We start from the raw sequence: 27,897 nt of genomic DNA on the forward strand, positions 1-27,897 counted from the left end.
CCCCTCCCCTCCTGGCTTGTTTTGAGGTATTCGTAGCCATGCACCCCGCACCTTCGTGCAGGGATGGCGCTCTAACACCGCCGTTGCTGCTGTCGGAGCTCTATACCGGGTATGACGCGCAGACACATGCAGTCTGTGACTCCAGCTCCGAGCTCTGCCTCGCCTGCTCACAGCAGCGCCTCATCCCCTCCAGCCCTCTGGAGATCTGACATCACCCTCGCATCCTTAATGCTTCTTCTCGATGAGGGACGAACTCGTGGCCGGAGCATCCCTCCAAGGGCGTGGCACCGTGGGAAATTGACACACGCAATGTGTGACTGAGCGGCGGCAGCTAATAACGCACAGAATAGGATTGTTTTTCTTCCTCTCGCAGCAGCTGACAGGTCCCCATGTATACAGTGGTAAGTCTTACTGTTGACCTGGCGGGGGAGCTAGATGCTATTGATTTCATTGGCTTTTATTCGACTCATTCTTTTATTGTTGATGGATGATTGTGAGCTGGTGTCACGGGGCGTCCTCACACCTTTTTAACATGCGCGCACAATACGCACTTTGACCTGCGATGGTGAGAAATCATGTGAATGTTCGCTCCGGGTCCCTGTTCCTATTTCAGGGGGGGAAACCATGACAAGCATTGTTCCTTCATCTTCTTCACTACCCCCCGTTTTTTTTTTTCTTTTGTTTCGCAGAGCTCCAGCTCGGGGAACCCGTCCCTGCACGGCTCCATGTCTTCCTCGGCGGATTTCTCGGACGAGGAGGACTACAGCGTCAAGTCCGGGTCGGCATCACCGGCTCCCGGGGACACTCTGCCCTGGAACCTGCCCAGACACGAGCGGTCCAAGAGGAAGATCCAGGGAGGATCCGTGCTGGACCCGGCGGAGAGAGCGGTGCTCAGGATCGCAGGTGAGGAGCTGCATCCTTGTTGTCACATCTATTATCACCATGAAAACAATGCTGCGATATACTGTACATGCATGCACATTGGGTCTATACCCTGTCTTTTTCCTGATGTCCTCACTCTGTTCTATCTGGGAACATAAACACAGGCTCTGTAGTGACATGGATGTATGGTTCATGTGATGGTATTTTTTTTCTGGATATGGGGCTTTTTTTTCTGGATATACTGTTTTTTTTATTCTGGATATGATACATTTCAAAATAGTGTAACAGTAAATAAAATAAAATAAATATTGAATATAGCATAATATAAAAAGCTACTGTTTTTGTCTAATTCCCAAACTTCAGTGTTACTTTAATTAAAACTGGTAGATGAAAGGCCCATTTTAAGACATCATTTTACATTTCATGCACAACACATAAGGATTCATCTCGTGTGTCCCAAATCTGATAATGAAAGTCAGATTGGTTTCGATTCAGACATATATAACACAATAAATCTGATGTCATTTTGTATCCCAGCTTATGTCACTCTTGTGTTTTATAATGACACGTTGGCACTCTTTAGCGTTGTAAACCCGATAAATTGATAAGTCCTTATCCTATAATCGATATGTTGTGGGAGAAGTTTATCAGTGAAACCTTTGCATCTTATGGACACGTGTGTGTCGGTGGTGGCATCTGATGGGACACACACACAAACACACACACACACACACACACTTAAAAACAGTGGTCCTGTAAATGCAGGTTATTTAAAAGCAGGTGGATAACAGTGGAAAAGGAAGCGGTCCATGTCACGAGCCGGTACTGAGACGCCTGACTGGGGAAAGGCGTTTATTTCTCTTTACCACACTGTAAAAAATGAACCTTTAGTTGAGTCTGGTTTACTTTTACGCACATAATTTTACTTACAGCTTTGCACACAGAGGTAGACACGCTGAGATTATCCTCGTGTGTTTAAAAAAAGTAATATTTAAAATGTATTTTTTAAATTATATTTCACACTCAGGAGGACGAGTGTGGGTTGATTGGCTCGTTACGACAGAGACACTTTTTGCAGCGCGGCACGTTCCTATCAATCAGTGAACTCCACAGAGGAAGTGTCGCCCATTGGACAGACCCCGGGCAAAGGGAGGGACGTAGGGCGTTTCCTTTTCGTGCAACAACAGCGCCGATCACTCACACACACACACAGAAACACACACACACATACACACACACACATACACACACACATGCTGCGTCTCCCCTGTGCGCCGCGCTTGTGAATGTCCAGTTTGCGGAGCCCGGGTTATGGCTCAGTTCACACCGCCGCAGGGTTATGTGCGCTCGGACGAACAGGAATACCTCCAGGCCTACGAGGATGTTTTGGAAAGATACAAAGGTAGGAGATCGCCTCTGATCTTATAGGTTGAGGCTTTTTGGGACGATGAAGAAATGAGTGTGATTGCTCGTTTGACAGCTCCATGAATGTCAGGCTGCCCCCCCCTCTCTCCGTCTCGCTCTCTCCCCCTGTGGTGACTGGTCTGTAGTGTCCTCATCCCCACACTGGGAAAAGTGGTTTGATTTGCTGCATGTCATCACGTTCAGTGGCAATTATAGTAGAAAAGACAAAAGGTTTATTATATGACGACACCTGATCATTAGATTAGAGGAGTATTTGTCTTCATTAGCTGTTACTTAAAATTGTCATGTCATCTTAGCCAGTGTCTGCACTTTTTTATAATCAAAATGAAAGTGAGTAATTTGTGCTTTTACAATGTAAATTCAAATCAAAAATCAATTTGCCTCATAGGGCGAAGCAAGGTGCAACATCCACTGCCATTAACCCTTGACAAGAATAAGGACAAACTACAAAAACAAAACATAGAAAAAACTCAGAGGTAACTGCAAGGGATGCAATATATATCACATGTAACCTATCACATCAACACAAAGTTATGCATTTGTGTATTTTTGGTGTGATCGCATATAGAAATGTCCCAGTTTGTCTAGTGTTTATGTGTCATAAGGCGGATAGGGCAATGATAAATCCAGATGAGGCATTAGCTCATGCGAGGAGTCCATGTCTCTTCATGTAGCTGCTCCTTTTGTGTCTGTGTCATGTAATTAGATCAAATCCATCACGTTTAAGACATCTATGTTGTTCAGTGACAGCCAGAGCTCCCTGACGAAAATCCTGCTCATGCACTCTGAGGCTCGAGCCCGCGCAGAGCCGTTAAGAGCTGGATTCAAACTGACAGCAGCCTTTTTTTTTTTTTTTTAACTCTTGTGTGTCCCTCTCACAGTGAAGCAGCACACAACGTTAAATAACACACACTGTGGACTGTTGTGATGAATGCTTCCCAGAAGTGCGTTCTCTCAGCTGTTGGGAGCATTGTAGCCAGCAGGGCCAGCCAGCTGTGACAAAAGGCTTAAACACCCTGACTGGACTGTAATGGGATCATATGATGTAGAATCATTAGGAATCTGGAGCTGTTGTCTTCAGGCAGCAGAGGAGCTGGGACACTCAACAAGCTTGCTTCTTCCTGGTTTCTTCTCGTACTAACGACCATTGATTAGTTCTTGCTTTTTTCTGTATTGATCATTGGGAGAAATTTGACTCCCTGCCCGCTGTGGCATGAACAATGAACCAAACAAAGAAGGGTAAGAGGTTCTTTTGTGTTTTATTTATAATTTTACCAAGAAATTTCAAGGTTTACGGAAGCGTTGCAGCCTCTCAATGTTTTTGCTTTGCTGTCTTAATTTAACCGACTGTTTCTTACATGAAATCAAATGAATTTTGTGTATTTTTAGCTCACTACCCTTTTTCTGCACCATATATTTGTGGATATCGAGCGATCCAAGAACTTGGGATCAGCTGGGCTAATCATTACTTCTGGCAAACTTACCTACAACCCTGTTTCAAGCAGCTTTGCTCACATCTTGCTTCTCATGGCAGGAAAACAAATATAGTTCCAGCTTTAATAAAGCAGAAAGAATTTGTCAACACTTATTTCCGTAGCTGGTTTATAAGAATCAGTGAGATGATGACAATGCAAATAGGATTCACAAAAATAAAATCAGATTTGATTTAATAGGAGAGGCTTGTGGTAGCTTGGGGAAGTTATTATTGTATATACTACCATAGTACAGTATATTTGAGCATATAACTGGATGATGGGAGTAAGAAATGTATCTTTACATCTGTGTGAAATACATTCCTTCTATAAACAAGGTGGTTCTCAGTGTAGATTCGTAAAAGAGGCTCAAAACTGTATTTTATCGTTAAAATAAAACATTTGTCATCTTCTCCACAGCATAGACATTTTTCTATAGGGCGCTGGCTATGTGCTGGGGTAAAAAACCCTGTTTTATTTGTAATCTAAGTTTTGTTTGCAGTTGTTGGGATCACCCGGAGCCCCAAGCCTCTCCCCATGTGATGCTGAAGAGTATCAAAGAGACACCTTCTCATAGGGAAAGCATCAACAGTAACCAAACCAACACAAGCAAACAGAGCAGTAAACAGAGCAGAATATGGGCCAGATATGAAACAGCCTTCTCTTTGTCTCATCATATCCGGGTCATTTTTATATTTTTCAGTGGTATTTTAGGCAAACGTACTGTGACATATTGTTATTATCCACACTGGTGACTTTATCTTTCTGTGGGTGGTTGTAATTTGTGCTTTGTCCCGGAGTCCTCAGTCACCTGTGAGACAATGACAGCTGTCAGAGGGAGAAAGTGAAAAAGAAAGAGAATGAGAACAAATCTGTGCAGGTTTCATTTTGGTGCGTGAGTGATGCGGTGTGTTACTTCAGGTGTCAGACATGCACTCGTTCACCTCCAGTGTGACCTTGAGTGAACTTAACCATTAGAAATAAGCTGATAAATTGCAAGATCAAGGAAATAAACATATGAAAGAAAAGAAGAAATGTGAGTTTCGGATGTTTTCTTTGAGACAAAGCATAATAACTGCCACCAACCTGCAGAATGCACGTAGTTCTTATTTCCCCGACTGTTAGGAATGCCACGATAATTAGGTATTTGAGTTAATAATACACCTAAGCTCAGAATTGCTTTAGGTCAGGCTGAAATTCAATGCAAGGTTTTTACAAAAGGCTGTAAACTTGAAGAATGAGTTAAAGACACGGTTTCCCAGACACACACAACAGTTAAATGCAGTGGACAGTGGCTGTGCGGGGTCACGCTGTTCCAGCAGAGCCTGCTTGGTAGGTCATCAGTGTGATGGGAACATTAGCGTTTCCCAACAGTTCATCATCCTCTGACATCAGGGAAGATTTAATGGATTAGACATTTGGTGGTTCAGTCAGCTCTTCTCGCAGTGTTTTCACGATGCCTTCATGGCATTCGTAGTGTTGATATATTGGAAGGGGAGAGTATTCCTAAAACTGGATTCATTTGAGCAGACTTTGCTTATTGAGAGAAATTATAGTCTTCCAGAAAAAACCTAGAAATTTTTAATTCAAGCCAGAGAAACATTTTGTTTTACAAGTTGATCACCTGCTGCTTTTCTGTGCTTGTCAATGGATTTTTATTTAGATATTTTTGTCTCAATAAAAGACACTTTTTGAATTTGATTAATTAGGGTTCCCTAAAAAAAAGATTCCTGTATGAAGGTACAATGCAACTATAATTTTGATTCATAAACAATCCCGTCAAAATACTAATATCCGGCTTATGACAAAAGGATATGTTAGGCCTGATCTACCAGGCTCCAGCTTGCAGACATAAACTACATCATATTGACTGTGATTCCTTGATGTGTGCCTTGATGTTATTCCTTTAAGAGGCATTGACAGACAGATACAGGACAGGACTAGACTGTAGGACGGCTGTTATTGGAGGGTGTGGTCTCTCACTGGCTCTGACATTTCTCTCTGTGAATCACTGCGGTCTCTCTGATGATTTAATCGCTCATTACAATTTACATTACCTAAGATACAAAAATGAGTATGATATTATTGGAATTATCCATCTTTTTATACTTGTTATCTTGCATTATCTAAAGCTGTGAAGAGTGAGAGAGCATTGTGATTTTTGCACAGTCACTGCCTTTGTCCATCCTCCTGGGCTGTGCCCAGCCCAACCCCTCTGCTCTATGTCGACAGCCCACTCATCACATTCAAATGGCCCAGTGGCCCACACATGCAGCATGGCTGCTGCTTCTATGGATACTGTCTGCTACCGTACAAAAGACACTTTGTTTTTATGCAAGCAGCACCCAAGTTCCACAGCCTTGTTCATGTGTCAAGCTGATGGTGGGGACACTCCTATTCTGGCTTTGTGTTAAGGTTTTAACGTCGAGCAGCAACACATTGAAGGTGGTCTCCCTATGCATCTCAATCAGACTACAGATTAACGTCTCTGGTGCTTGCTCAACTGGTCTGTGTAGCCGCCTAAAAACTGAGCACAAATCCAGTAACTTCATTTCATAAACAGGAACATACTTAATAGGTTTAAACTTTTTCAGATTAGTAAAGAGAGAGAACACAACACCATCCTGAGAACATACAGATCATTCCTAATCGATCAATACCTCCACCAAGGAGGTTTATGTGTTCATCTGTTTTGTTTGTTTGTTGGTTAGATCACACCACTGATTACAATGCATTTTTGTTGAGGGCTGGGCCGTGAACCAAGAAAGAAACCGTTAAATTTTGGTGCTGATCCAGGAATTTTTTTTCACTGTCTATATCGAGATATTGCAAGATTTCTTTTCAACAGTTTGATTGATTTCTCAGATAATAATTCATTGATCTTAATGAGTCATGGTAAGGGAACAGATTACGACTGTGTGTAATTTGGTGCAGATCCAAATTCAAATCTCGATCTCCTGAATTTAAATGTGGTTTCATGAGGGGACTGTTGGGCCTTGGCAGAGGTATGAACTTTACAGAGTGCCATTCTAGGTTCATAATGAAATTATACTGTTTCTTATTTAAAGCAACTGGGATTTTACTTTAGATTTTCACTGAAGAGATCCACTTGGTACTGAAATATAATGTATTTGATTGCTGGACAATAGGAACTAACATATAATGGATTCCATGTTGAACAGAGATATGACTAAATATGATTTAGATAGTTCAATCTCTAGGCTATCTAATAATGAAGTCTGATTTCACAGCTACCGCAGCCAGAATCTGAAGTGCTAAGTGCTAATGGCTAATTAAGTGCATTAGACCTTTGGATCAGTTTCTAACTCAAGCTGAATTTGGTGCTCAGTAATCTCTTAACATTATCCAACAGAGCCGATGTGAAGCAGCTACAGCTGTGTGGTGTCATTTTACACCAGTTTCACCAATATGTGCTCTCAGATTAGAGCAGAGTCCCAGTTATCTGTGAAACCTAAATATCTAGTCTGTGAAGGTTTGAATATAAAAAAAATAGATCACCATAAATACCCTGTACGCTTAAAATATTGTAGTTATGCTAAATCTTTTTCTTTTTTTTGTTTACTGAGCTCTCCATTAATCTAATCAATATAATTCAGTTAAAAATGGAAATCCAAACCAGAGCTCTCAGGAAGCTTTTTACTGCTCCATCGGATATATTTTTTTATTTAGTCTTCAGTATATCGCTCCTTTAGAGATATAGCGTGCACATTGTCCCTCTGGAATCCAACAGATTTATATTATTACCATATTGTCAGGAAGTTACATGTGTTGCCTGCACACTGTTATGTCTCTAAATGTTATATTTATATGCTGTCATGGTGATGGGAAGACCAGCATGACCCAGCCTCATTCCACAGCTCTGCTTAGCTCCTCTTACATGAGATCATCCATTTCAGTCTGTGTTCCACCCCTGACTCATGCTCTGGAGCTTTTCCTCTCCAGTTCCTGAGGCACCACCCCTCTCCCCCCCCCGAATGCAGCAGATGCTGGGAATCAGTCCCATCCCATAGCAGCAGTGAACACATTTCCTTTCCTCACTGTGTGGCCAGGAAATGAGCTGCTCCTTGTGATTTTATGTTAACTGCATGTATTTTCATAAACCACAAATTATACAATATCAGGACGTAAAATAACACAGGAATTGTTATTTTGTTTAATTGGGTCTGGTGGAAGTTATAATATAAGACAATCATCTTACCTGTTAGTCAAGATTGTCCAAAATGACATCGCCAGTTGCACAATTGACCTCAAACTAGAACAGGAACCTTTGGGGAGGGGCTTACAGCGAAGATGCCTGATTGGTCAAGTCCTCCAGCGTTCGTTCAGTCGCTAAATCTCTGCAATAGCTCGTAAAATGTATCTCCATACTTTCATTCGAGCATTTTGTATAGTTTGGATACACTTGCCCGTCTCTGTACGTTCAAATAAGTTCAATCTCTATGTTTACTGTTGCTCGATTTACATAGCGTAATTGCTGTTCTTTAGTCATCTGCTTTACTGCTGCCTGGTGGACTGGAGTGGAACAGCTTGTTGCAGCATCAGTCATATATCAGCAGGCCAATTTGTCTAAGACCAACAGTCTGCAGGGGACTTTTTAGTTCCTTGAAAAATGTTCCTGGGACTAAAAGGTCCAGGCACTTTTGGTCAAAACGTGGTGTGGTGTGTACAATTACTCCCATGTAATTCAATATGGTGGAAAAAGTGTAACTTTATCCAGGATTACACAAAAAAAAACTATATTTAATGTGAAATTTTAGGGAATGTTGAATTGTTGAATAGCACCCTGTGTAAATAAAGCATAGGCCTACATAGAAACTGACAGAGGATTACTAGTTATAAATCTTGATTGTTCTTCATAATCTAAGTGAGAGGGGGAGTGGAGGAAGACATATTTCCAAACTCACTAAAACATTGCAGCTGTTGCACATATGGAGGCTTGTAAGCAACTATGTGTGCGCGTGTGTGTGTAGTGGTGGTGGTGGTGGTGGGGGGTGTTAGTGTGTAATATACGTCCCATTAGTAGTCATTAATGCGCTCCTCATTCCTCTCCTTGACTTTCCTGAGTGTCTCTGTAGAGACCGCTCATCTGAGAGGGCACCTTTCACCTTCATCCTCCATTTGCTTTTCATCAAGGGTCTTTTTTCAATTTCACAGTATTACAGCTCAATAGCCTGAAACCTCCTGGAAAGAATGCCAGTAATATAATTAATGAAAAAGACACCTCCTGATTACACGAGACACAATAAAATTAGTCTCAAAATTAGTCAGTATATTCTGTCATTGCTGCATTTTATTTACTGAGGTTGAGGAAAATAATGTTGCTGAGAATTCTACGTCAGCATTGGCTCATACTGTAACTCTTGAATGTATCGACTGCCTACTTCCTCTCACAGTTGCAGTTTACAGAAAGGATTTGTTGACATGATGATCATCTCTTTACCTTTGTCTTCAGGCGTATAGGACAAACTAAAGGCTGAGTGGAAGGGCTGCTCTGAAGGCTTGGCAACCTGTTTCATTTACTGAGCTGTTCCAGTCACATATTTCAGACTCCCTGCCCTGCCCCACTGAGAAGACTGTCTGTAGTATTCTCACTTACAAAGAATGACAGAAATGCTCCCACAGGTGTTCATCGTCTCTCACATTGTGTTTTTCTTCACCACCGACCAAGATGCCACAATGACATAACATAGTGATATTAAAATGCGGTGGAAGAAGGTGCCCATTGTGTGGGCCTCTGTTGTTATTGGAATGCACTTACAAGCACCATAGGTTGCAACAGACCATTTTTGGTTTGTTTGTTTTTCTGTCTGTCAGCAGGATTACTCAAATACTACTGAAGCGATTTCAATGAAACTTCTGTGGAGAGCTGGGGCATGATCCAAGGAAGAAATTAAATAAAAACATTTTATTAAAATTCAGTAAATTCTGGACTGGATCTGAATTAATGGGACTATCCAGGAACTTTTCTTTACATGAGAAGATAGATGTGGTGCCCTCCATGCTACTGCCTTGGCTCAAGGGCCATTATCAACATGGATTGTCATGGAATTTTGTACAGATATTCGGAATCTCAAGAAGATAAATCCCTCTTTTCAGCAACTGTTGGATGGATTGCCATAAAATGTGGTGCATATAACTACGTTGACCAGATGATGAATCCTATGACTTTAGAGATCCTCTCACTTTGCATATACCGCCATGATAGGGTCAACATTTGTATGTTTTTTTGTGAGTTTGGGAAATTCATCTCCCAGTTATTTTCTCAATTTGTCTGTTTTTTGTTTTGCAAATTAAATATCAGAAAACGTACTTACAGTTTAATAAGCAAATGTTAGCATGCTAACAATCCAAACTAACATATATCTCCTAAACATTTGTACCGAGTATCACTTTGCATATAGCGCCATCATTGGGTTAAAATTTGTTGAATGCTTTAGAGCTTGGGATATTAATCTCCCAATTATTTTCTCAATTGATTGATTATTGGTTTTGCCTTTAAAATATCTACAAAATGGCAACATTGTGTTTACTGTTTAATAACCAAATGTTAGCATGCTAACACTCCAAAGATAGATATTACTCCTAAACATCTGCATCAGTGTTAGCATGCTAGCATTTGGTTTCAAGCAGCACCATTCCAAAGCACAGCCCCACAAAGCTGTTGGCTGCACACTGATTGTTAGTCTTGTTACAAAACATGATTTGGGTTCTCAATGAAAAGGGCATGTGTCCAAAGCTTAGATCAAGACCCACTTAACAAAACAAAGACCATTTAAGTTTAAGAATGCATGAATGCAACTGTTTTCATTTTGGTTAACTTTTACAATGACCATGTGTGAGACCAGGATCACACTCAATAATGTTGAGATTCCCTGGTGCCAGTGAGTCATCCAGCTATTTCACATGTACTTTAAGGAACATTCACAGAATTAGATTTGTCACCAACGTGCAGCCTGCTCAGTCAGAGGTGTGAGAGATTAACTTTGATCAGAATCACTGTGACAAGGACCAGCGCTCCAAACTATCTGCCACTGCCCTGCAACACACAACCTCGCACTGAAAACAAAGCAGTGCTACACATGCCTTTGCTCACTGGGCTGGTTGTGACACCATGAGAAATGAGAGCTATTTATCAAGAATGTTTAGCAAGTCCTCGTCATATATGTACGCTGGAGGGTTGAGGGCTTTTCAGTTTAGCCCTTATGTCTGTTTTGATTTCCCCTCCCATGCAAGGTCAAGAGGATTACACTGGCTGGATTTTGATTGCAAGGACGTTTTGACTGGGCTCTGCTCAGAATGAGGGTATTTTAGGCATCCTGACGTAACAAGACGCCAGAGGGTGTCACTGCGTGGCCCCCCCCTTGTGCCAGATATTCTCTGGAAAAACAACAATTTGCTCGTTGTCATGGTCAAAGACTTGATTATGTAGTAATGAAAGGCCGACATGAAGTGTTGTAGACTCTTCTGCTGTCAGTGTTTTTGGCCACACTGTAGTAACTATCATCCATGTTAAAACACAACCACTGTCATGTCATGAGCTCGTTCATTAAATAAACTTAATAAAAGTCTCTTCCTGGGATGGATAAACCACATTTCATAAATCAAAATAGAAGAAATTCTGCCCCCACTCACAAATGCATTAAAAGACAGCACCGCCATAAAATCAACTCTTCCACCAACGTTTACTTCATCTTTGTTGTGTGTAAGGAAATGAAGCACGTCACCTTAGTGGCACAGATTTCGTGAGCTGCAGTTGTGGGGGCAGCGTGGTCGAGGGGTGTATTTATTTATAGCCGTGTGCGCACGTGCTTTGCTGAGGTCTATGAAAGTGTTTCGGGAGCGCTATACGTAGCTCTCTGCTGTGCACAGTCCGCACACTGGGCTGTACAGCGAATACAAGCTTAATTACATCCAGTTTAACTTCCTCTCCTGGTGTAAATTTGCACTTCTGAGGCTTGGGTGACAAAAGTTTTTTTAGACAGCGCCCAAATGTCAATAAGTGCACATGTAACATGAGAGAGAAGTTGTTAGTCAGACTCTCTGTGTGACCCTTCAAACATCATCCATTAAAGTCAAAGGTCACAAGCTGTTGGTTATAAGCTGAGCTGTTCCCAGACGTCTCATGAATGGGATTCATGCATGAATTTGATGTGTGAATATTGAATTGTGTATTAATTTTAAAGCAATGTGGTGAAGCGTTGTCAGAAATTTTTTCTTCTGTAGGTAGTTCAAGTTGTTATGGTGATTTAAAGATTAGTGGCTGTATGAGAAGTGATTTATGAGGCAAATTAACCAAATATATATAATGAGAAAAGAAGCAGAATTTCAGTAATAAATAAAAAACATATCTACATGATAATTTATAACATTGTCCTATATCAGTAGAGCTTTAGGCCCTATGGGGTGAAATGGTTAAATGATATGATAGTCAAAGGGTTAGTCAATGTGATAAGTAGAATGAGATTGATTATGTTAAATATGTGCATCAGGAGAGAGAGTGATATCTAATATCTGATCGGACATTATGTCAATGTGATAATTAGAAGGAGAGAGCTTGTTTGTTCTCTGTTTGATATCTGATCTCTACTGATCTTTACTTCTGCTTTATCACCGAATTAACACGACTGCTGTTTAACAAGTGTGAGAGTTCATCACCAAACCAGAATTCATGTTCACTTTTTCTTATTCTCACAAGATCCTCAAGAGGGCACCATACTATCAAACTCACCTTCATGCTTTTGAGAGGCACAGGTACAGAAATAACTTCTCTCATAGCAAAGCTGCTTCCTTGTTCTGTTTCTAAATACTGACGGAATTAAAGCTTTGACATGAAGCCCAGAAATAATGAAAAGCTGTGTCACCATCTGAAATTGGCTCATGTTGATATGATGTGTTCTTCATGCCTGTTAACGATACACTGTGTAATATGTGAAGCACAGTAGACTGTACATCTGGATGCTGGTGTCAGCCTTCATCCCTTCATCCTCTGCTCGGAGCTGCTGGAGAGTTTCCTTGAAGACTTGCCCAGCCAATCCATATTGATGAGTTTCCCCGAAGAGCTCTTAATATTATGCAGCAGAGATTGTACAAACCAAATTGGTGTCCTACTCCAGACAGCAGCACTTTATCTCTCTGTGATTCAGCTGTAATGTAGAGTCACAGGGACAGATACGTCACCGATGACTCAGCAGCTCTACTGGTAACGGTGTCTCGCTGTGTCACACTTTCAGCATGACGACAGTTTGATTTCTCCGGTCATCATGTTCACTTGATTGATTCGTTATATTTTAGGTGTGGAGCATTCTGACAGATCATGATGCTCCTTCTTCTCTCATGTGATGTTGCAGCTTCATGTCAGGCCTTGATCTATTTTAGACCATCACACAAAAAGACTGTCACATCAACCCACTTTCTAATTCTCAGCAGCTTTTACACATGCACTATTTTTAGATGAGCTAAATGTTAAAGTCTGCAGAGAGTTGAGTCACAGGGCTCTCATAGCTCCTCTGTGCATCCTGGAAATGTGCATCTCGGGCTTTATGACAATCCAGACACGTCCATTTTCCATTTTATATTCCATTAAGGATCGAACAACTTGCCGTGGCCTTTTTGGTATTTTCTTATATCGGCTCATGAATAGTGTTGATTGTCATTTCCCTGCATGTGTTCTCAGTTATTTCTGGTGGCTGCATTTTTAGAAAATGTGTGATATTTTTCCTCCTTTACACATTTAACTCTATAATTAAACATGTTTACATTTTTCGTAATACATATGATAAGGCATTTGTCATTATGAAGTCTACCATGCTGTCAAATTAGGGAACGTTGCTCTTAAATTGTGGTTTAAATAAACTGCGTCCTGCCACAGTCAGTTGGAACTTTCCTACAACATGTTCACAAGGAGCTTTTCTTCTTCTTTTTATTTTCATTTGCTCTTTACAAGAAGCACTGATTTCTTCAGTTGGTTTTTTTCATGCTGCTAGATAAACACATAACCGCATGAAAAAAATCAAAACAGAAAGCAGTCATGGAAAACCTGACAGAACTCGTTCTGGAGAAAAGGAGCCACGGCTGCCCTAGAGGCTGGTAGGCAGGCAGGCAGGCAAGCAAGCAGGCAGGCAGGCAGGCAGGCGGGAAGCGGGAAGCAAAGAAGAGAGTGACTATTGCTCCTTCCTCAGTCACTTATCCACAACGGCATCTGTGTACCTGAACCTGGATCCTCTTGACGGCCCCCCGGATCTAGTGCAGAGGATGAAATACCTGCAAAAGATGGAGAGGGAGCATAGGGCTCACCTGGTAACTCTCATGTGCTGCATGGGTCAGTAACTGCTTCTTGTCGTTTCCTTGAGCGATAACTCGCGTCTGTGCTTTTCTCATGATGATTTCCTCGGGCAAAGCTTATTTTGAGCAACATGAACGGGAGGTGGTTAACTGTGTTGTTAATCCTGTGGGCAAAGTTCAGGAAAAAGCTTATCGTCATCCACACTGTTGTTGTTAGCAGGGAACTAGATGCGACCTGCAGCTGACAGTTAATGTTGCAAATGTGATCGATTGTAAATGTGCGTTTTCTTCTGTTATTTGAGAATAACTTAGCGGAGTTGTGTCTGGCACACCGGGAGGCGTGGTGGCCATGAAATGACTCATGCTCTGTTCTGTCCTGCTCTGACACTGAATCCTCAGGAAAAATACAGACACACAAAAATATCAGCTATTCATTGGCAAGAATATTTAATAATGTAAGAGTCTGCGTATCTTCTCTTCAAAACATCTTTTTCCTTTTCATTTCCTTTGCATCCCTGCCTCTCGTATGTCACTGGTGGCAGGAAGTGTAGTTGTTATGGTGACGGGAAACAAAATTATGTGGTCAGCATGCTTGGAGAGCGTGATTCCATTTCAGTCTCCTGGAAATTACATCCTTCACTGGAAAAGGCTCTTGGTTTCTGTACAGTATGCACGTTCTCTAATGTGGGTTTTTTCTCTGGGTACTCTGGCTTCCCACTGCCTAAAGACATGCGGATTAGGGTTAAACTCATTGAAGACTTCATATGGGGATGGGAATAGATCTTTGTTTCTGTGTGTCCGCCCTGCGATACACTGAAACCTGTCCAGGGTGTATCCCAACCTCTCGCCCAATGTCAGCTGGGATCGGCTCCAGCACCAGTGTGACCCTCGAAGGATAAGTGGCATAGATAATGGATGGATGGATGCATGGATGAATAATGGATGAACGGCATGTGCAACAGGAAACAAAGGATTGAGCTACAGAAATAAAATTCTAAATGCTTCAAATCATTAAGGGGGAAATTTTAATTTCTCACCTCAGCTATTAGAAAAACTTCTATTAATCTTGTCTTTTCTTTCTTTCTTTTTTCTTAATTTTTTTTTATCATTGCATCATGCAATCAGATAGCATACAGACCTGGCTCACACAAAGCAGAGCTTCACGACAATAATGACCAAAAGAGATCCAGGCCCAAAAACTATGGGGCCGATATTGTAGCAATAACATTTGTGCGCACATTCAGTATTATAAATGTTTTAAAAAATCTGATGAGATTTGCAACTGTATTAAGATTTGCTCACAAGTAGACAAATCTGCCGATGTTTCACGCTCACGCCGGAGCAGCGGGAGCTTGAGGAGAAGAGCTGAACCTTGAGCACAGGAAATCTGTCCAAGCAACAGAGTATCTGAGTGTAAGTGCACAGTTTGAGTTCAAGCCGAACAAATCCAAGCACAGCAGGGGCTATTTGAGTGCAAGTGCAGGGTTTTGAGTGAAAGCATTACAAAATCTGAACCTGAAATCAATAACGACCTGCTCACAAACTGAAAGACCACACCTTTGAACCGAGATAGGAACAAAATCCATATATTGGCCCGATACCAAACAGTATGCTAATGTCAGAAATTCACATGTTTTCTTTTTCTTTCTCTTTCCTCAGATGAAAGAGACAGAGTGCAGAAGAAGACATTTACAAAATGGATAAATCAGCATCTACTGAAGGTAAGACCTGATGTGTGTTCTCTGTGTGTCCTATCTGTTATCATCTAAAATTTAGAATTTCAATGTATGAATTGTAAAAGTAAAAATCTCATGTATTCATATGCTATGGCTTCTTTTTAAAACTAGGCCTATATCAATTAATATGGAGATGAAACCAAAATTATAGTTAAAATTCCATTTTCCCTCTAACATAAACAATCCATTGGGAAGTATTGGCAGAAATAACAATTACCCCTCTCCATGTTAGGTCCCAACATGCTAACAATCCTCCCCAGATATTATTAAAGCTTGTTACAAGTCACTTAGCCTGACATGTGCTGCTTCACTGCTGCAGCTACAGGTTGTGTTTTTTTCACTGGGAGAAAATAGAAAGACGAACTTGCTTTAAGGAATTTATTGAAACACTTAAACAGGCAGACAAGTATCAGCATGTCTCTAATACGCATTTGTAGAACTAAATGAATCACTTACCTGGGATCATAGTGTTGGTGCAGCAGGAATACACTGATATCTGGCTATCAGTAAAATCACATATATGTATGTGAGGCCTGAGCGTGTAGTTCTGTGTTTTATATCAAGGTGACATACTGATGTAGATATATTGGTTGAGGCCCTGAGTCTTTGATCTCTTAAGTAGCCACTGGCTTGTCAGACTGAACAGCAGCAGCAATGTGGCCAAGCCAAACATTTTAAACCAAAGTAGCTCTTCAAAATAAAAAGGCTTGATGCTGCTCATTTTGTCAGGTCACTGCTCATTGCTATTTATATAGTCAATAAATGGAAATGTGGTTTATTTTGTCTCAACAAGAAGAGTTTTTATTAAAAGTCCATATTTGATTCTTGCAAATGTGTGTGTGAGAGATTTACCCAAATAAAAAGAAAACACACACATTTCATGTCATATTAAAATATATACAAGGTAGGAGATTCACCAGACACTAATGGTATGATTTGAAAAATGGACATGAGCTCTGCTTGTGAATAGTTTTTGATCATTTGTGTGGGATGTTTGCAAACTGAAATCCTGGTATTTATTATTTTCAATACGACAATTAGAAGGATGCACGAGGCCCATAGTGGTTCCAGTTCTACCAGAAAGAGTCACTCACCCTGTTTCACATGATGTCTACTTTGTCACAACTTTTGCATAAGAAAGAAGTGAATAACATTGTATGTCAGTTCTGAAATGACACATTCAATGGAGCTGCAGAGATGAGCAGCAGCATGTGTTTAAAAACCAAAGGCTCTGTATTTTGGACCTGTTGAACATTGGAAACTGTTGGATTTGGCCTTTTTATAACATGTTAGATAGTCAGGTTTTGACTGTTTGGCTCGTTGTTAGGCTACAGCAGGCCACGCGCTTGGCCCATGAGAAATCAGGGGTGCTGAGTAATAGTTGGGGATCTGCTTGATCCAATATCATAAGGGTGCAGGTCTATTTTGGCTCCACAGCTGTGGCTGCTATCTGGGATTACAGTGTTGAAAGCCCTGTGTGAAAGCAGGTCAGCAGGCAGCAGGGTGATTTTAGAGGCGCGGTATTTAGGACAGGAAGGAGAGATGGGCCTGCTGGAACGACTGGAGTTGTTAAGTGCCTCCCTCAAGAGCTTAGATAAGGTGTCTGAAAGATATGCTGATATTCCGAGGGTTTTATAATGAATGCGTTTCGGAAACCGGGACATTCCTGGTATAATCCTCAAGGATATGTTCTTCAGAAAATGAGACTCTAGTGGTTCAATCACTCAAGATGATGATGTGTCACACCGTTTATACAAACAATTGAAAAACCTTGGCAGGGAACTTCCATTAGCAAATAAAAGTATGTAATTACACAATAAATACAGGCGGTAGTGATAATAAGATAAATACAGTAATAATAAAATGAAAATAAAATTTGTATTTACATATTAATCTGCAATAATAGAATAAGAATAAAAGAAGAATACTTTTTACAGACATAGTGCAGCAGATATGTGGTCTAGGGAAGGCTGAATACCATGTGCTATAATAATGTGCTCAGAGATTTCAAAACATTCAATTAAATTTTCAATAAAATTTTAATGTATAGTGCCAAATCATAAAATAACTTATCTCAAGGCACTTTACATGTCAGTGTTGGGTACATAAACAACTTATTAAGAATATGATGTTTGCAGTGTGCTCACATTTTGCTTTCTCACCCGTGTGTAGGTACGGAAACATATAAATGACCTGTACGAAGACTTGAGAGATGGACATAACCTGATCTCACTGCTGGAGGTTCTGTCTGGAGACACATTGGTGAGTTAAATCGTGTTTGTTATATTATCTTCATTTTCATGGTCAGACTTTCATTTTTTTTTATAGGAGACAACAGCTCATAACAAACTAACTTTGTTATAAAATCTCCTAAGATGTTTTGGTAAAAGTAGAATATGGCAGATCTATAAATATTGAATTCAGAGAGATATGAAAACACTGAACATTCAGATTGTCATGGAACAGAGAACTGTTACTGTGTCTGTCAGACTTTTACATAATGAATGCACTGACCCTCTCCCATCTGGCTGATGGAGGGAAGAGGGAATCCTGGGATTTCATGGTTTAGGGCGTGTAAAATTCAGCTTTCACCAAAACCCACTCATATAAAGTCTCTTTTTATGAAATGTATGCAGGTTTCAAACATACAAAATGATCTGTTTTATCTGTTTTTTCATCTTCCTTGTCAATTGTGGGAAATCTGTGAAACTAGATGATGTGCTCATCACAGGAGTTTTGCCGTGCCATTACTAGATGTCAGTGATATGAAATAAGTTGGTGTAGTTATGCCTTTCTTTACTTATCCTGTACATATAGCCAGAGAAGTGGGTCATTGGCTTTCAGTCAACAAGAATTCAACACATGGGAAGAAAACTAACAAGTGGGAAAAGTACTCCACTGTAGAAATGTGTTAATATTGATGTTATCTGCGCAGATATTCAAACAGCTGTCAGTAACATTCCTGTGGGTTCTCTGCTGGTTCTGAACTCAGGACTCTCAGAATACTAACATTGCTGCACTTGTGTATAAACAGTCGTGTCAGCTCTCACTGGACAAACATTTACTGCCCCTGACGCACAGCCAGCATCGTAGTTTGATCCTATAAAATCATAATTGCATTGCAGTAATATTCCAGTCACAAGCAGGGAGCTGCATTGTTACAGTGATTAAAACTCAGCTGGAGTGAACACGGGAGTGGTTGTTTAACCAATTTCCACTGTGAAAATGTAATGTGATATGGAAACCATTCACAAATATTGAAATTTATTTGCAACTTTGTGTATTATCTTATTATGTGTTAATCCAGGGGGCGCTGTAGAGATAGCTTTCCATTTGTTATTCAGCCAAAAATATTAAAATATTTCCTAAAAAATACGGATTGTGGAAAAATAACATCAACCAAATCATGTGTTATTTAAACCAAAAGGAGGAAACGCTCATGATTTTTAAACAGTCTTTAAAAGGTAGTGTAATTATAGTTGTATAAGGCCTGTTTATCTTTATTGATACGATCATATGGTGTCTAATCCCTCACATATAGAGCTCACAGCTGCACAGTGAATGTAGCTGTAGTGTGTTGGCCCAGGACAGATGATACCAAAGTGCATGTTGTTCAGCAGGCTGTTTACAGTATTCTTTATCTCTCTGTAAACATGTCGTTCTTTCATGTATATTGAGGTATATTTACAGTACGTAGATAAAGTCCATGTGAAGTCCTGTGCTACATTATGTTATCTCCTTCACTATATACAGTAGTGTTACTGCATGTGTCCCTGTACGAGGAGCCCCAGCAGTTACTCCCTCTCCATGTGACTAACTTTCATCTTCTAAGTATCTGTGTATTTTCTGTTTACATCCTCTTCTCTTCTCCACTCTTTCACTGTTTCCTGTCCATTGTCTAACCTCCTTTTGATTTGGCCGCTGTGTGTGTGTGTGTATGTGTGTGTGTGTCCATGTCCTCCTTTTTCTTCCCCCATGTGTTGCCTTTTCGGGCGATAAGCCGAGGGAGCGCGATTTTCTGAAGACATTGCGGTTGGTGAGTGGGACAGAAGCATGTGCGGTTGAGCAGCATGGAGACACGGTGGATGATGATGATGATAAGGGGGTACGTGTGGCTCGCCCCCTCCACCTCCCTGTAACCGACTAACTCAGAGCGTGCTGTGGCCACTCATCACAAGTGTAGAAACAATCCCACTGGATGATTTGTCCCTTTCTCACATGATTGACTTAGTAGATATCTAAGCTACTCTACAGTATATTTAGTGAATAGAGTACGTTTCCTGTTTTCCAATTGTGATGACATTGTGATTTCTACGGAGCATCATGATTCATGCTACGTCCTCTGATCAGGAAATGATGTCAGAATCTTTGTTTTCATGACCAGATGATTCTGATGATACAGAGAATCGTGCACATGATCCTAGCTGCCTGCTCAAGTTTTCTTTTTCAAGTATCTGGGATGAATTATAAGAGATTTTGCCCAATGGCCTTGCAGAAGCATCAAAAAGAATCAATATGTTTTTAAGGACATTTTTTATTATCTTCATAATCATGTCAGTTGTTTTCTGCATCATTGAACCGTACAATCAAAGCTCTCCGAACCTCCGCATCATCTGCTGCTTTTATAGTATTAGGCTGCTTTGAAGACTCAAGGTGGCTTCATAATGAGATTCACTGAATAATAGAGGTGGGTTTTATTAAGTGTTGTTGCTACTTAGATGAGCAGGATTCTTCATTATCCTCCCACCATCAGCATAAAGATACGGCTGAATGCAGCACAAGCATTTTGCTGCTGCTAATGCTGCTGCATCCTGGCTTGAGTGCATTTTCCATTTCATAACCTCATGTCGTGGCCCCTGAACATTCACGTGGATTTGCCAGGAGACATGACATAATTTGAGTTCTTTTACTACTCTTTACAGCACGATGAACTGAATGTAAACATACTTTAATCGCACCTCTGGCTGCAGAGTGGGGGATTGAGCCGGTTAGGTTATTTAATCTGTTAAAGCATGTTCTGAGCAGAATTGTGGAGGCCGAAATGGTGGAAAATGTTCGAGGATGGTGCTGTATATGCACAGTATGCACAGATTTTGAGTGGACTTGCAGGAATGGCTACTCTTTGGGTAGAGGTTTTTGTGTGTGTGTGTGTGTGTGTGTGATAACCTCACCAGATCAGCGGGTAAGAACCTAGAAGCATGTCCTTTGTCCTCTCTGCTGTTAATCACTCTAGTCATTTTTGCTCTGATTCAGAGAAGAACCTGATTAACATACACTGTTCTTTTTCCTTTTTATGTCCACAGCCTCGGGAAAGAGGGAGGATGCGCTTCCACAGACTCCAGAATGTACAAATAGCGCTGGATTACTTAAAGAGGCGGCAGGTGAGAATTCATCCCAATGTTCTCTAACCCTAGTGCATACCTCCACCAGGTCCCGTTATGAATTTATTTACAGTATATTGCCAAGATCCACTCCATTTTTTTGGGGATCTGCATCAAATTGCGCACACTCGTAAATATCAGTCCCTTAAACATATCTGATGATGTTGTTTCATCAAGGTCTATGAATTATTCTCTGAGAAATCAACTAAAATATTGAAAAACCACCGATATCGCAATGTTGAACAAATTGAATCTGGATCTGCCCCCTGATCCTGATCCACACCAAAATGTAATGGATTCTTCCCTGACCCATACTGCATCCTTCTACTATGTTTTGTGTTATTCTGTCCTCTAGTTTTTGAGAAATCGTGCAAAGTAATAGAAAAACAACAAACGCTGATGAAAACATAACCTCCTAGGTGGAGGTAACAAAAAAAACACAAACAAACATGTGTAGCGTCCTAATACCTATGAACAGATTTTTTTTAATTATGTGCTGATTCTGATAATGTTTCGGATTTTGTGAATCAAAATACGTATTTTTAGGGGGAGATCTTTATTCAGGTAGTTTACAGTGTCAAATATCCCTTGATATTTTGACTGTGTTTAATATGAGCAGTTTACTGAAAATGTGTGTGTACATTGTATATGTCTCTGTAAATGCAATACAGTGATAATGTGGCCAATCATCATTGGTGGTGATATTAGTTCTCCGAGCGCCCTGCGAGTTTCCAGACTGGAATAAATTTGAGCGATCATTGTCATTAACCTTTCAAAGCTTAGACTGCTGGAAATCAGCCTGCAGTCAGTAATGCAATAGACAAAACACACATTTCACCTTCTGCTTTTACAGTTTCCAGCATCTCACGTTGTTTCATTCAGCTCATTTCCCACAAAATCTTAATGGCAGCGTTTAAGGATTGGCGACTGACCACGAATCCCATCAGTGGGGTTTCCAAAAGCGTTGATTGCCCTCCCCTCCCCCCGCCACTGTCAGAACGCCACGAAGAACACAGCTTGGCTGAGCCACAGCCAGATGTGACGTAAGGCTCGAGACAAAGGGTTCACACATGGTCAACAAATGAGTTGTTCTGTTGTTTTTAGCCACGACAGAAACAGACATACGTCCACACGTCCTCTGTAGAAAGACATGTTTAATCTCACCCTGCAGCTGATTGATCACGTTTATTAAAGATGATGAGCTGAAATCAGAGGAATGAAGGAATCTGTTTATTTTCACTCTATTTTCTGTTTCATGCTTTATTTGAAGGATGTTATTTAATTTTTCTCGCTGATATGTGGTAGATGAAGAAGTCCTGGAAGGTTCATACCATTGAATTAGTAGCAAATATCCATCCTCTCTCACACGCCTCAGTGTGAAAACCATAACAGTTCTCTGTCACATAATATAATGACTATTGTGCCACCTTGTGGTGGGTGTTAGACAATAGGCATATGATGCAACATGAGCACCATACTGTTAACAGGCATTTATTGTTTTATGCAACACACAAAAACGTGATGGTAAATAGCATTATTTTGAAACTGGTGCAGGTTTTGTACACTTCGAGATATTGTAAATAAACACGTGTTAATCATATGTTTTCTGTCACCAGGTCAAACTCGTAAACATCAGGAATGATGACATCACAGACGGTAACCCGAAACTGACGCTGGGGCTGATCTGGACCATAATTCTGCACTTTCAGGTCAGTGTTAACTTATGTCTTGGAAACTGTAATGGTTTTAACAGCTAAATAATTAAGATGATCTATGAACCAGAAAGTGGACTATAACCAATTATCTAAATTCATTTGTGAGACATGTTACTGATGAAGGTTTTGAGAGTTTTAACATGTGTTTGTAGGCAACAGAAAAACATCTGTGTTGCCTGTTATTGACGTAACTTCATGTCAAACAGCCTCCAAATTGATGCTTTTAAACTGAGCTCCCACCCATAAAATGATTGTTTCTACTTTTGACCACAAGGTGTCAAAGCTGTGCAGTGCACATCATCCTGAATGCTGTAATAGCTCTTACTCATTGGGGATTATAGTGATGTGATGCCAGTGTTTATCTGACTTACTTTACATCATGTTTGATTCAGCTCAAGCTGTGACTTGAGGTAGCACCTAGTAGCTTGGTATTCACAAAAGAAACATACTGTTCTTTATGTAATTCATTATTTTTATAATATTTTATAAACTATATTTTATATATATTTTAAGACTATTTATCCACTGTTTGTTATTACAGTAGAAAAAAAAGTTTCCATTTGGATAGTCGTGATGTTGTGTGCTCTTGGCTCCAAGTTTTTGTTGCTCTCTGAATCTGCTCAAAAACTGTTCTCTCTGGGAGCACTTCTCATTTTACACCAATCCTGTCAAGTGGGACAGTCTGTGTGTGCACGTCAGGAGTGTCCAGGTGTCCACCAAAGTTCAGTATCTACCCAAAATCCAATAAAGTGCAGACGTTTCAAACTATGTCTCCCTCTCTGTCCGTCTTGCATTGAATTATTAATATCTTTGGCACATGCCCCGCGGCTCAGTATTTGCAAGGAATATAGCCAAAACAGTTCTGATTGAAATTGTAATGAGTTAGTATTTTGTATTTTGGAACAAGCAGGCATCTGTCTGAGAAATGCTCTCTTTGAATAAAAGGGGAGTTAGTTTATATAATTTTGCTTGGACGCTGACAGGTAGCATCAATGCTAAAAACAACACCTGCTGCAGTCAGTCTCACGCAAGCCCCCGAGCTTTTACTCCTGCAGCAACAGGCCTGTTTCCTCTTGATTTAGTAGCAGGACACTCAGTCACCGTGCACACACTTGGCGTTAATATATCAGCACGACTGACAGCAGACTGACATGTATGAACGTAACAGTGTTTTTAAAATTTTGGGCCTAAGTTTCTGGATCAGTTCCTGTCTTGTTCTGAGGACACATGCTTTTCCTATATCCGCAGGCGAATATTTTTTATATTAACTCATATAAATGAGCTCTAACAGGGTGAGTGAGCTGTTCCTGGAAGCTGGTTTACTGTGGAGGGTTTGCATTTCAGATGCTGTCCATTGTTTGGTCATGCTTTTATAACAGGGTTGATTTCATTGCACAAAGCTGCTCCACTGACCACGCTGCATTCAGGGACGTGGTCTCAAAAACACTGGATTTCAGTGTTTGTGTTAGCTGTTGACACTGCACTGCTATCAGATGTATCTGTGCTTGTTTATTTTGCCCTGATTGACTGCAACTGTCCCCGTGTGCAGTTTCTGCAGTTTCTGCATTTACTCAAACACAGGTCCATGGTTCACTCGTGTTCATTCAGTCATTAGAATCGGGTTTTGTTACCGAATAGGTTTACACATACAAGGAATTTGCTGTGGTATGTTTGAGCTGAGCATAAAAACAAAAAAATAAAACAAAAAAATAAAAATAAACTAAAAGTAAAAAATAAAAGATATGTACAATACGAACATTAGATATGTGTAATTGAGTGTTTGCACCTTATGACCGTTATTGGTCACACTGAGTCCACATTTCACAGTCACAGGTAAGTTGTTAACGTTCACACGGCGCAGTGATGGGGTCCCGGGCCTTTTTGTTGAGGCCAGCAGCAGTCTGGAAATAAAACGCAAAGTTTTGTGTTTTGTGTGTGGAAAAATATTGTAATAACTAATGCTGTAAATCATATTGACTGTTAAAAGACACAGTTTTATGTAAGTATAACATGTACTAACACTATATTATACTGCAGTTATATCACTGTTTGATAGTTTGACCATACGCTGGTCATAAATAGCAGCAGGAGTTTGAACTGTGGCTGTCAGGTGACTTTGACCTTCAGGGAAACTTCATTGACGTTGTAATATTGTCAGCTCACGGTGATACAGTTATTTTTAGTTGAGCTGTGTGGTGGCATTATACATATGCACTTTTTCACATGCTGCTTTTTCCTCTTTATGATATTTAATTTAATAGATTCAGTGGGCCCATGCTGCAGTTTGTCAGGCAGTGGTAGCCTATATTTGTTGATGGTGATGGCTTTCACAGGGTGACTCACTTCCTAGCCCGAGTCGGAGCATTTGCCCCCTTGTGAACTGCGGCGGTGGTGATCTGCTCAGATAATAGCGTTTGTTTAAACCATTGGAACTCTGGCTCTGCCATTGTGTGCGGCTTGATTAATAGACATAGTGGGAGCACTTTGTTGTCCAGCTCGGCTTTGCCCCCTGCTCCTGCCGCTCTCATTGACCCGCGCCGTTCTGTTTGTCAAAGCCCTCTTCACCGACCGGGACTCTGTCTGGCTCATGGAGCCAAAGTTGCTGAGCCAAAACTTCTCACAGCATAATAGGTGGTCATCAGCTGGCAGCCTTTTAAACCTTGTCCTCCCACACCCCCCCCTCATCACAGACACAAATATTAGGAAACCTAAGGGGCGGCTGTGACGTGCACGTTTACTGTTTAGACAAAGCTGACTAACCAGCCCGGAACAGGTCTGTCCACAAGTCATTCTCGCTCTCAGCTGAGGGCTGCGAGCACGTGGGGCCACGTCTGTGTGTGCATTTATGGTGTTTGTGCTGGATTAGCGAACCCAGAGAAATGTTTCAAAGGTCAGAAAGGATTCCAGTGTCAGAGGAGAGTCATGAGAGAGAGCGAGCGAGCAAGACGTGCAGTGAGAGAGAGCGAGTGAGAGAGGGCGAGAGACAGAGAGAGGCTGACTGGTTCTCAGCTGGGAGTGTGTGGGAGTCAACGAAAGGAAAACGCCAACTCTGCTGTGGGTGAGGCGAAAGTTTATGTCTGGCTGCCAGGCTGTTTGTCACCTCTGATCGTCTGCCTGGTGCGCTGCGTGAAAATGACCTCCTGTCAGCCGGATTGTGGCTCTTCAGATCAAGCGGCCCTCACTGGATACTTTGCCTGAAAGCAGCTTTGACACTGTCGATGGGGGAGAGACTCTGTGCCCGTCAGGCATGGGAAACATCTGTGGCTGTGTTCGAGGCCCGAAAGAAGAATGCTATATCGACCCCAAGAAAGCTCCGCTGAACCTTGAGCCCAAAGAGCACAAGGGTCGCCGCTATTTCCAAAGGAAGAAGAGGAAATCTGGGGACTTTCAGTCTGCTGGACCTCTCAGGGGTCCTGGAAGTGAAGCCATTACAAGTAGTGAAGCTGTCTGTGGCAGTGCAGAGCTTCAGAATGGCCCAGACGGGAGCACAGAGGAGAATCTGGTTAAACCCCCAGAGGTGGAGGAACATCTATCCAGGCAGGGCAGCATCAGCAAAGGTGTCTATATTGGATTGGTACCGGTTTTAATCCTCAGAGATTCTGACAATCAACCTCTCGGGAAGAAGCTGGCGTACAGGTTTGGAAGGTTTTCCTCTGAGCAGTTGGACGTCGAAGAAAAGCTCCGTTGTATTAACACGGCGTCCAGAGGCGTCTCGGCTAAGGATGGTCTGCTTGTGAAGAAGCTGCTGCAGCGCCAGCTGAGGAGGGCTGTGAGCTTCGGAGCAGTGGAGCACATGCTGCGAACTCTGAGGGGTAATGACAGACCCGGGAGTGAGGAGGCGTTTGCCAAGATTATATGGGGCTCTCAGGCTCACAGGAGGAGGAGACGGAGGGCCAACACCTGCTCTGGTCTCCCGGCTCCTGCCAAACCTATTCTCACCCAACAGGTAAACTGAGAAGGTGTCATTTACAGCAATTACTTGTATGATTTATGATACAGCAATAACGGGTTTGATTGGTGTATAATGTAATTTGAACACCGTTTTAAATCATTGGAGTAAACCAATACTGGGAATGTATATGCTAAAATAAACAAGCTATTTATTTTATCAAACAAAATAACTCATTACCTAATTTTACACCTTGTTAGTTTGGTCCATAATTTGTAAAGCTGAACATAACATCATCATTGTGGTGTTTTCTGTCTGTGATCACACATGTACACGCAATCATATATTTTTAAATATATTTACACCACGGGTAAAGACAGTGACATGTTGACTTCAGTATTTGACCAAATAAACTATTATTCATATATATATAAAGGAAAAGTGACTCTTTCTGGTGAAGAATAAGCTATTTTAATTTTACTTAAGTAATAATTGACAAACATCAAAGACAAAGTTAGCGCTTACTGTAAGATCTGTTTTGGTTTTGGTTTTGGTTTGGTTGAGTACATTCAGAACACAACTGGCTTGTATTACAATATATAATATACAATATTCATATATTCATTATTATATTAATTAGGGCGGTGCGGTGGTTAGCTCTGTTGCCTGTTCTACTCTGGCTTCCTTCCACAGTGCAAACACATGCATATTGAGGTTAGGATGATTTACAATAGGTGTGAATGTGGTTGATCGTCTTTGTGTGTCGACCCTGGCGACCTCTCCAGGATGTAGCCCGTCTCTTACCTAATGGTCAAAACCTTCAGCTGTGATTGGCTCCAGCTCCCCCACATGACCCAAAAGGATAAGCAGATGATGGATGGGTGAATAGCTATCTCACTAATGCTGCTTATGTTTGGTATTTATCTTTACATTTTGTGCATGAATGGCTGCTGGACTTTGTTTGAAAGACATTCTAAAAATGTGCTGATGATAAAACATTTGCTGGTCTTTTTTCCAGAGGACATGATTGTGGATTTAATGATTATTCTGAAATCATCAGGTTGATAATTACAAATATATTTAGGCAGTGAATTA

At 41.0% G+C, this 27,897-nt stretch overlaps 1 protein-coding gene across 11 annotated transcripts in view; it reads left to right on the forward strand.

Annotated features, from left to right (window-relative positions):
* The first annotated feature begins 374 nt into the window (after positions 1–374).
* Positions 375–27,897, forward strand: part of LOC118118670 (dystonin) — a 102,628-nt gene continuing 75,105 nt past the window's right edge. For 3 of the 11 annotated variants that reach the window (XM_047342182.1, XM_047342180.1, XM_047342183.1), the window contains exon 1: positions 25,656–26,859. In XM_047342182.1, the coding sequence (XP_047198138.1) occupies positions 26,161–26,859 (699 nt within the window). In that variant the 5' untranslated portion in view covers positions 25,656–26,160. Of the gene's footprint in view, positions 402–689; positions 904–2,103; positions 2,285–15,740; positions 15,803–17,989; positions 18,080–19,817; positions 19,923–21,120; positions 21,199–22,814; positions 22,908–25,654; positions 26,860–27,897 lie in introns of those variants that run through there. The other 8 variants (XM_035171861.2, XM_047342181.1, XM_047342184.1 and 5 more) reach the window with 5 other exon arrangements.

Source organism: Hippoglossus stenolepis, chromosome 12, assembly GCF_022539355.2.
Source record: "Hippoglossus stenolepis isolate QCI-W04-F060 chromosome 12, HSTE1.2, whole genome shotgun sequence".
Classification (NCBI taxonomy): Eukaryota; Metazoa; Chordata; class Actinopteri; order Pleuronectiformes; family Pleuronectidae; genus Hippoglossus; species Hippoglossus stenolepis.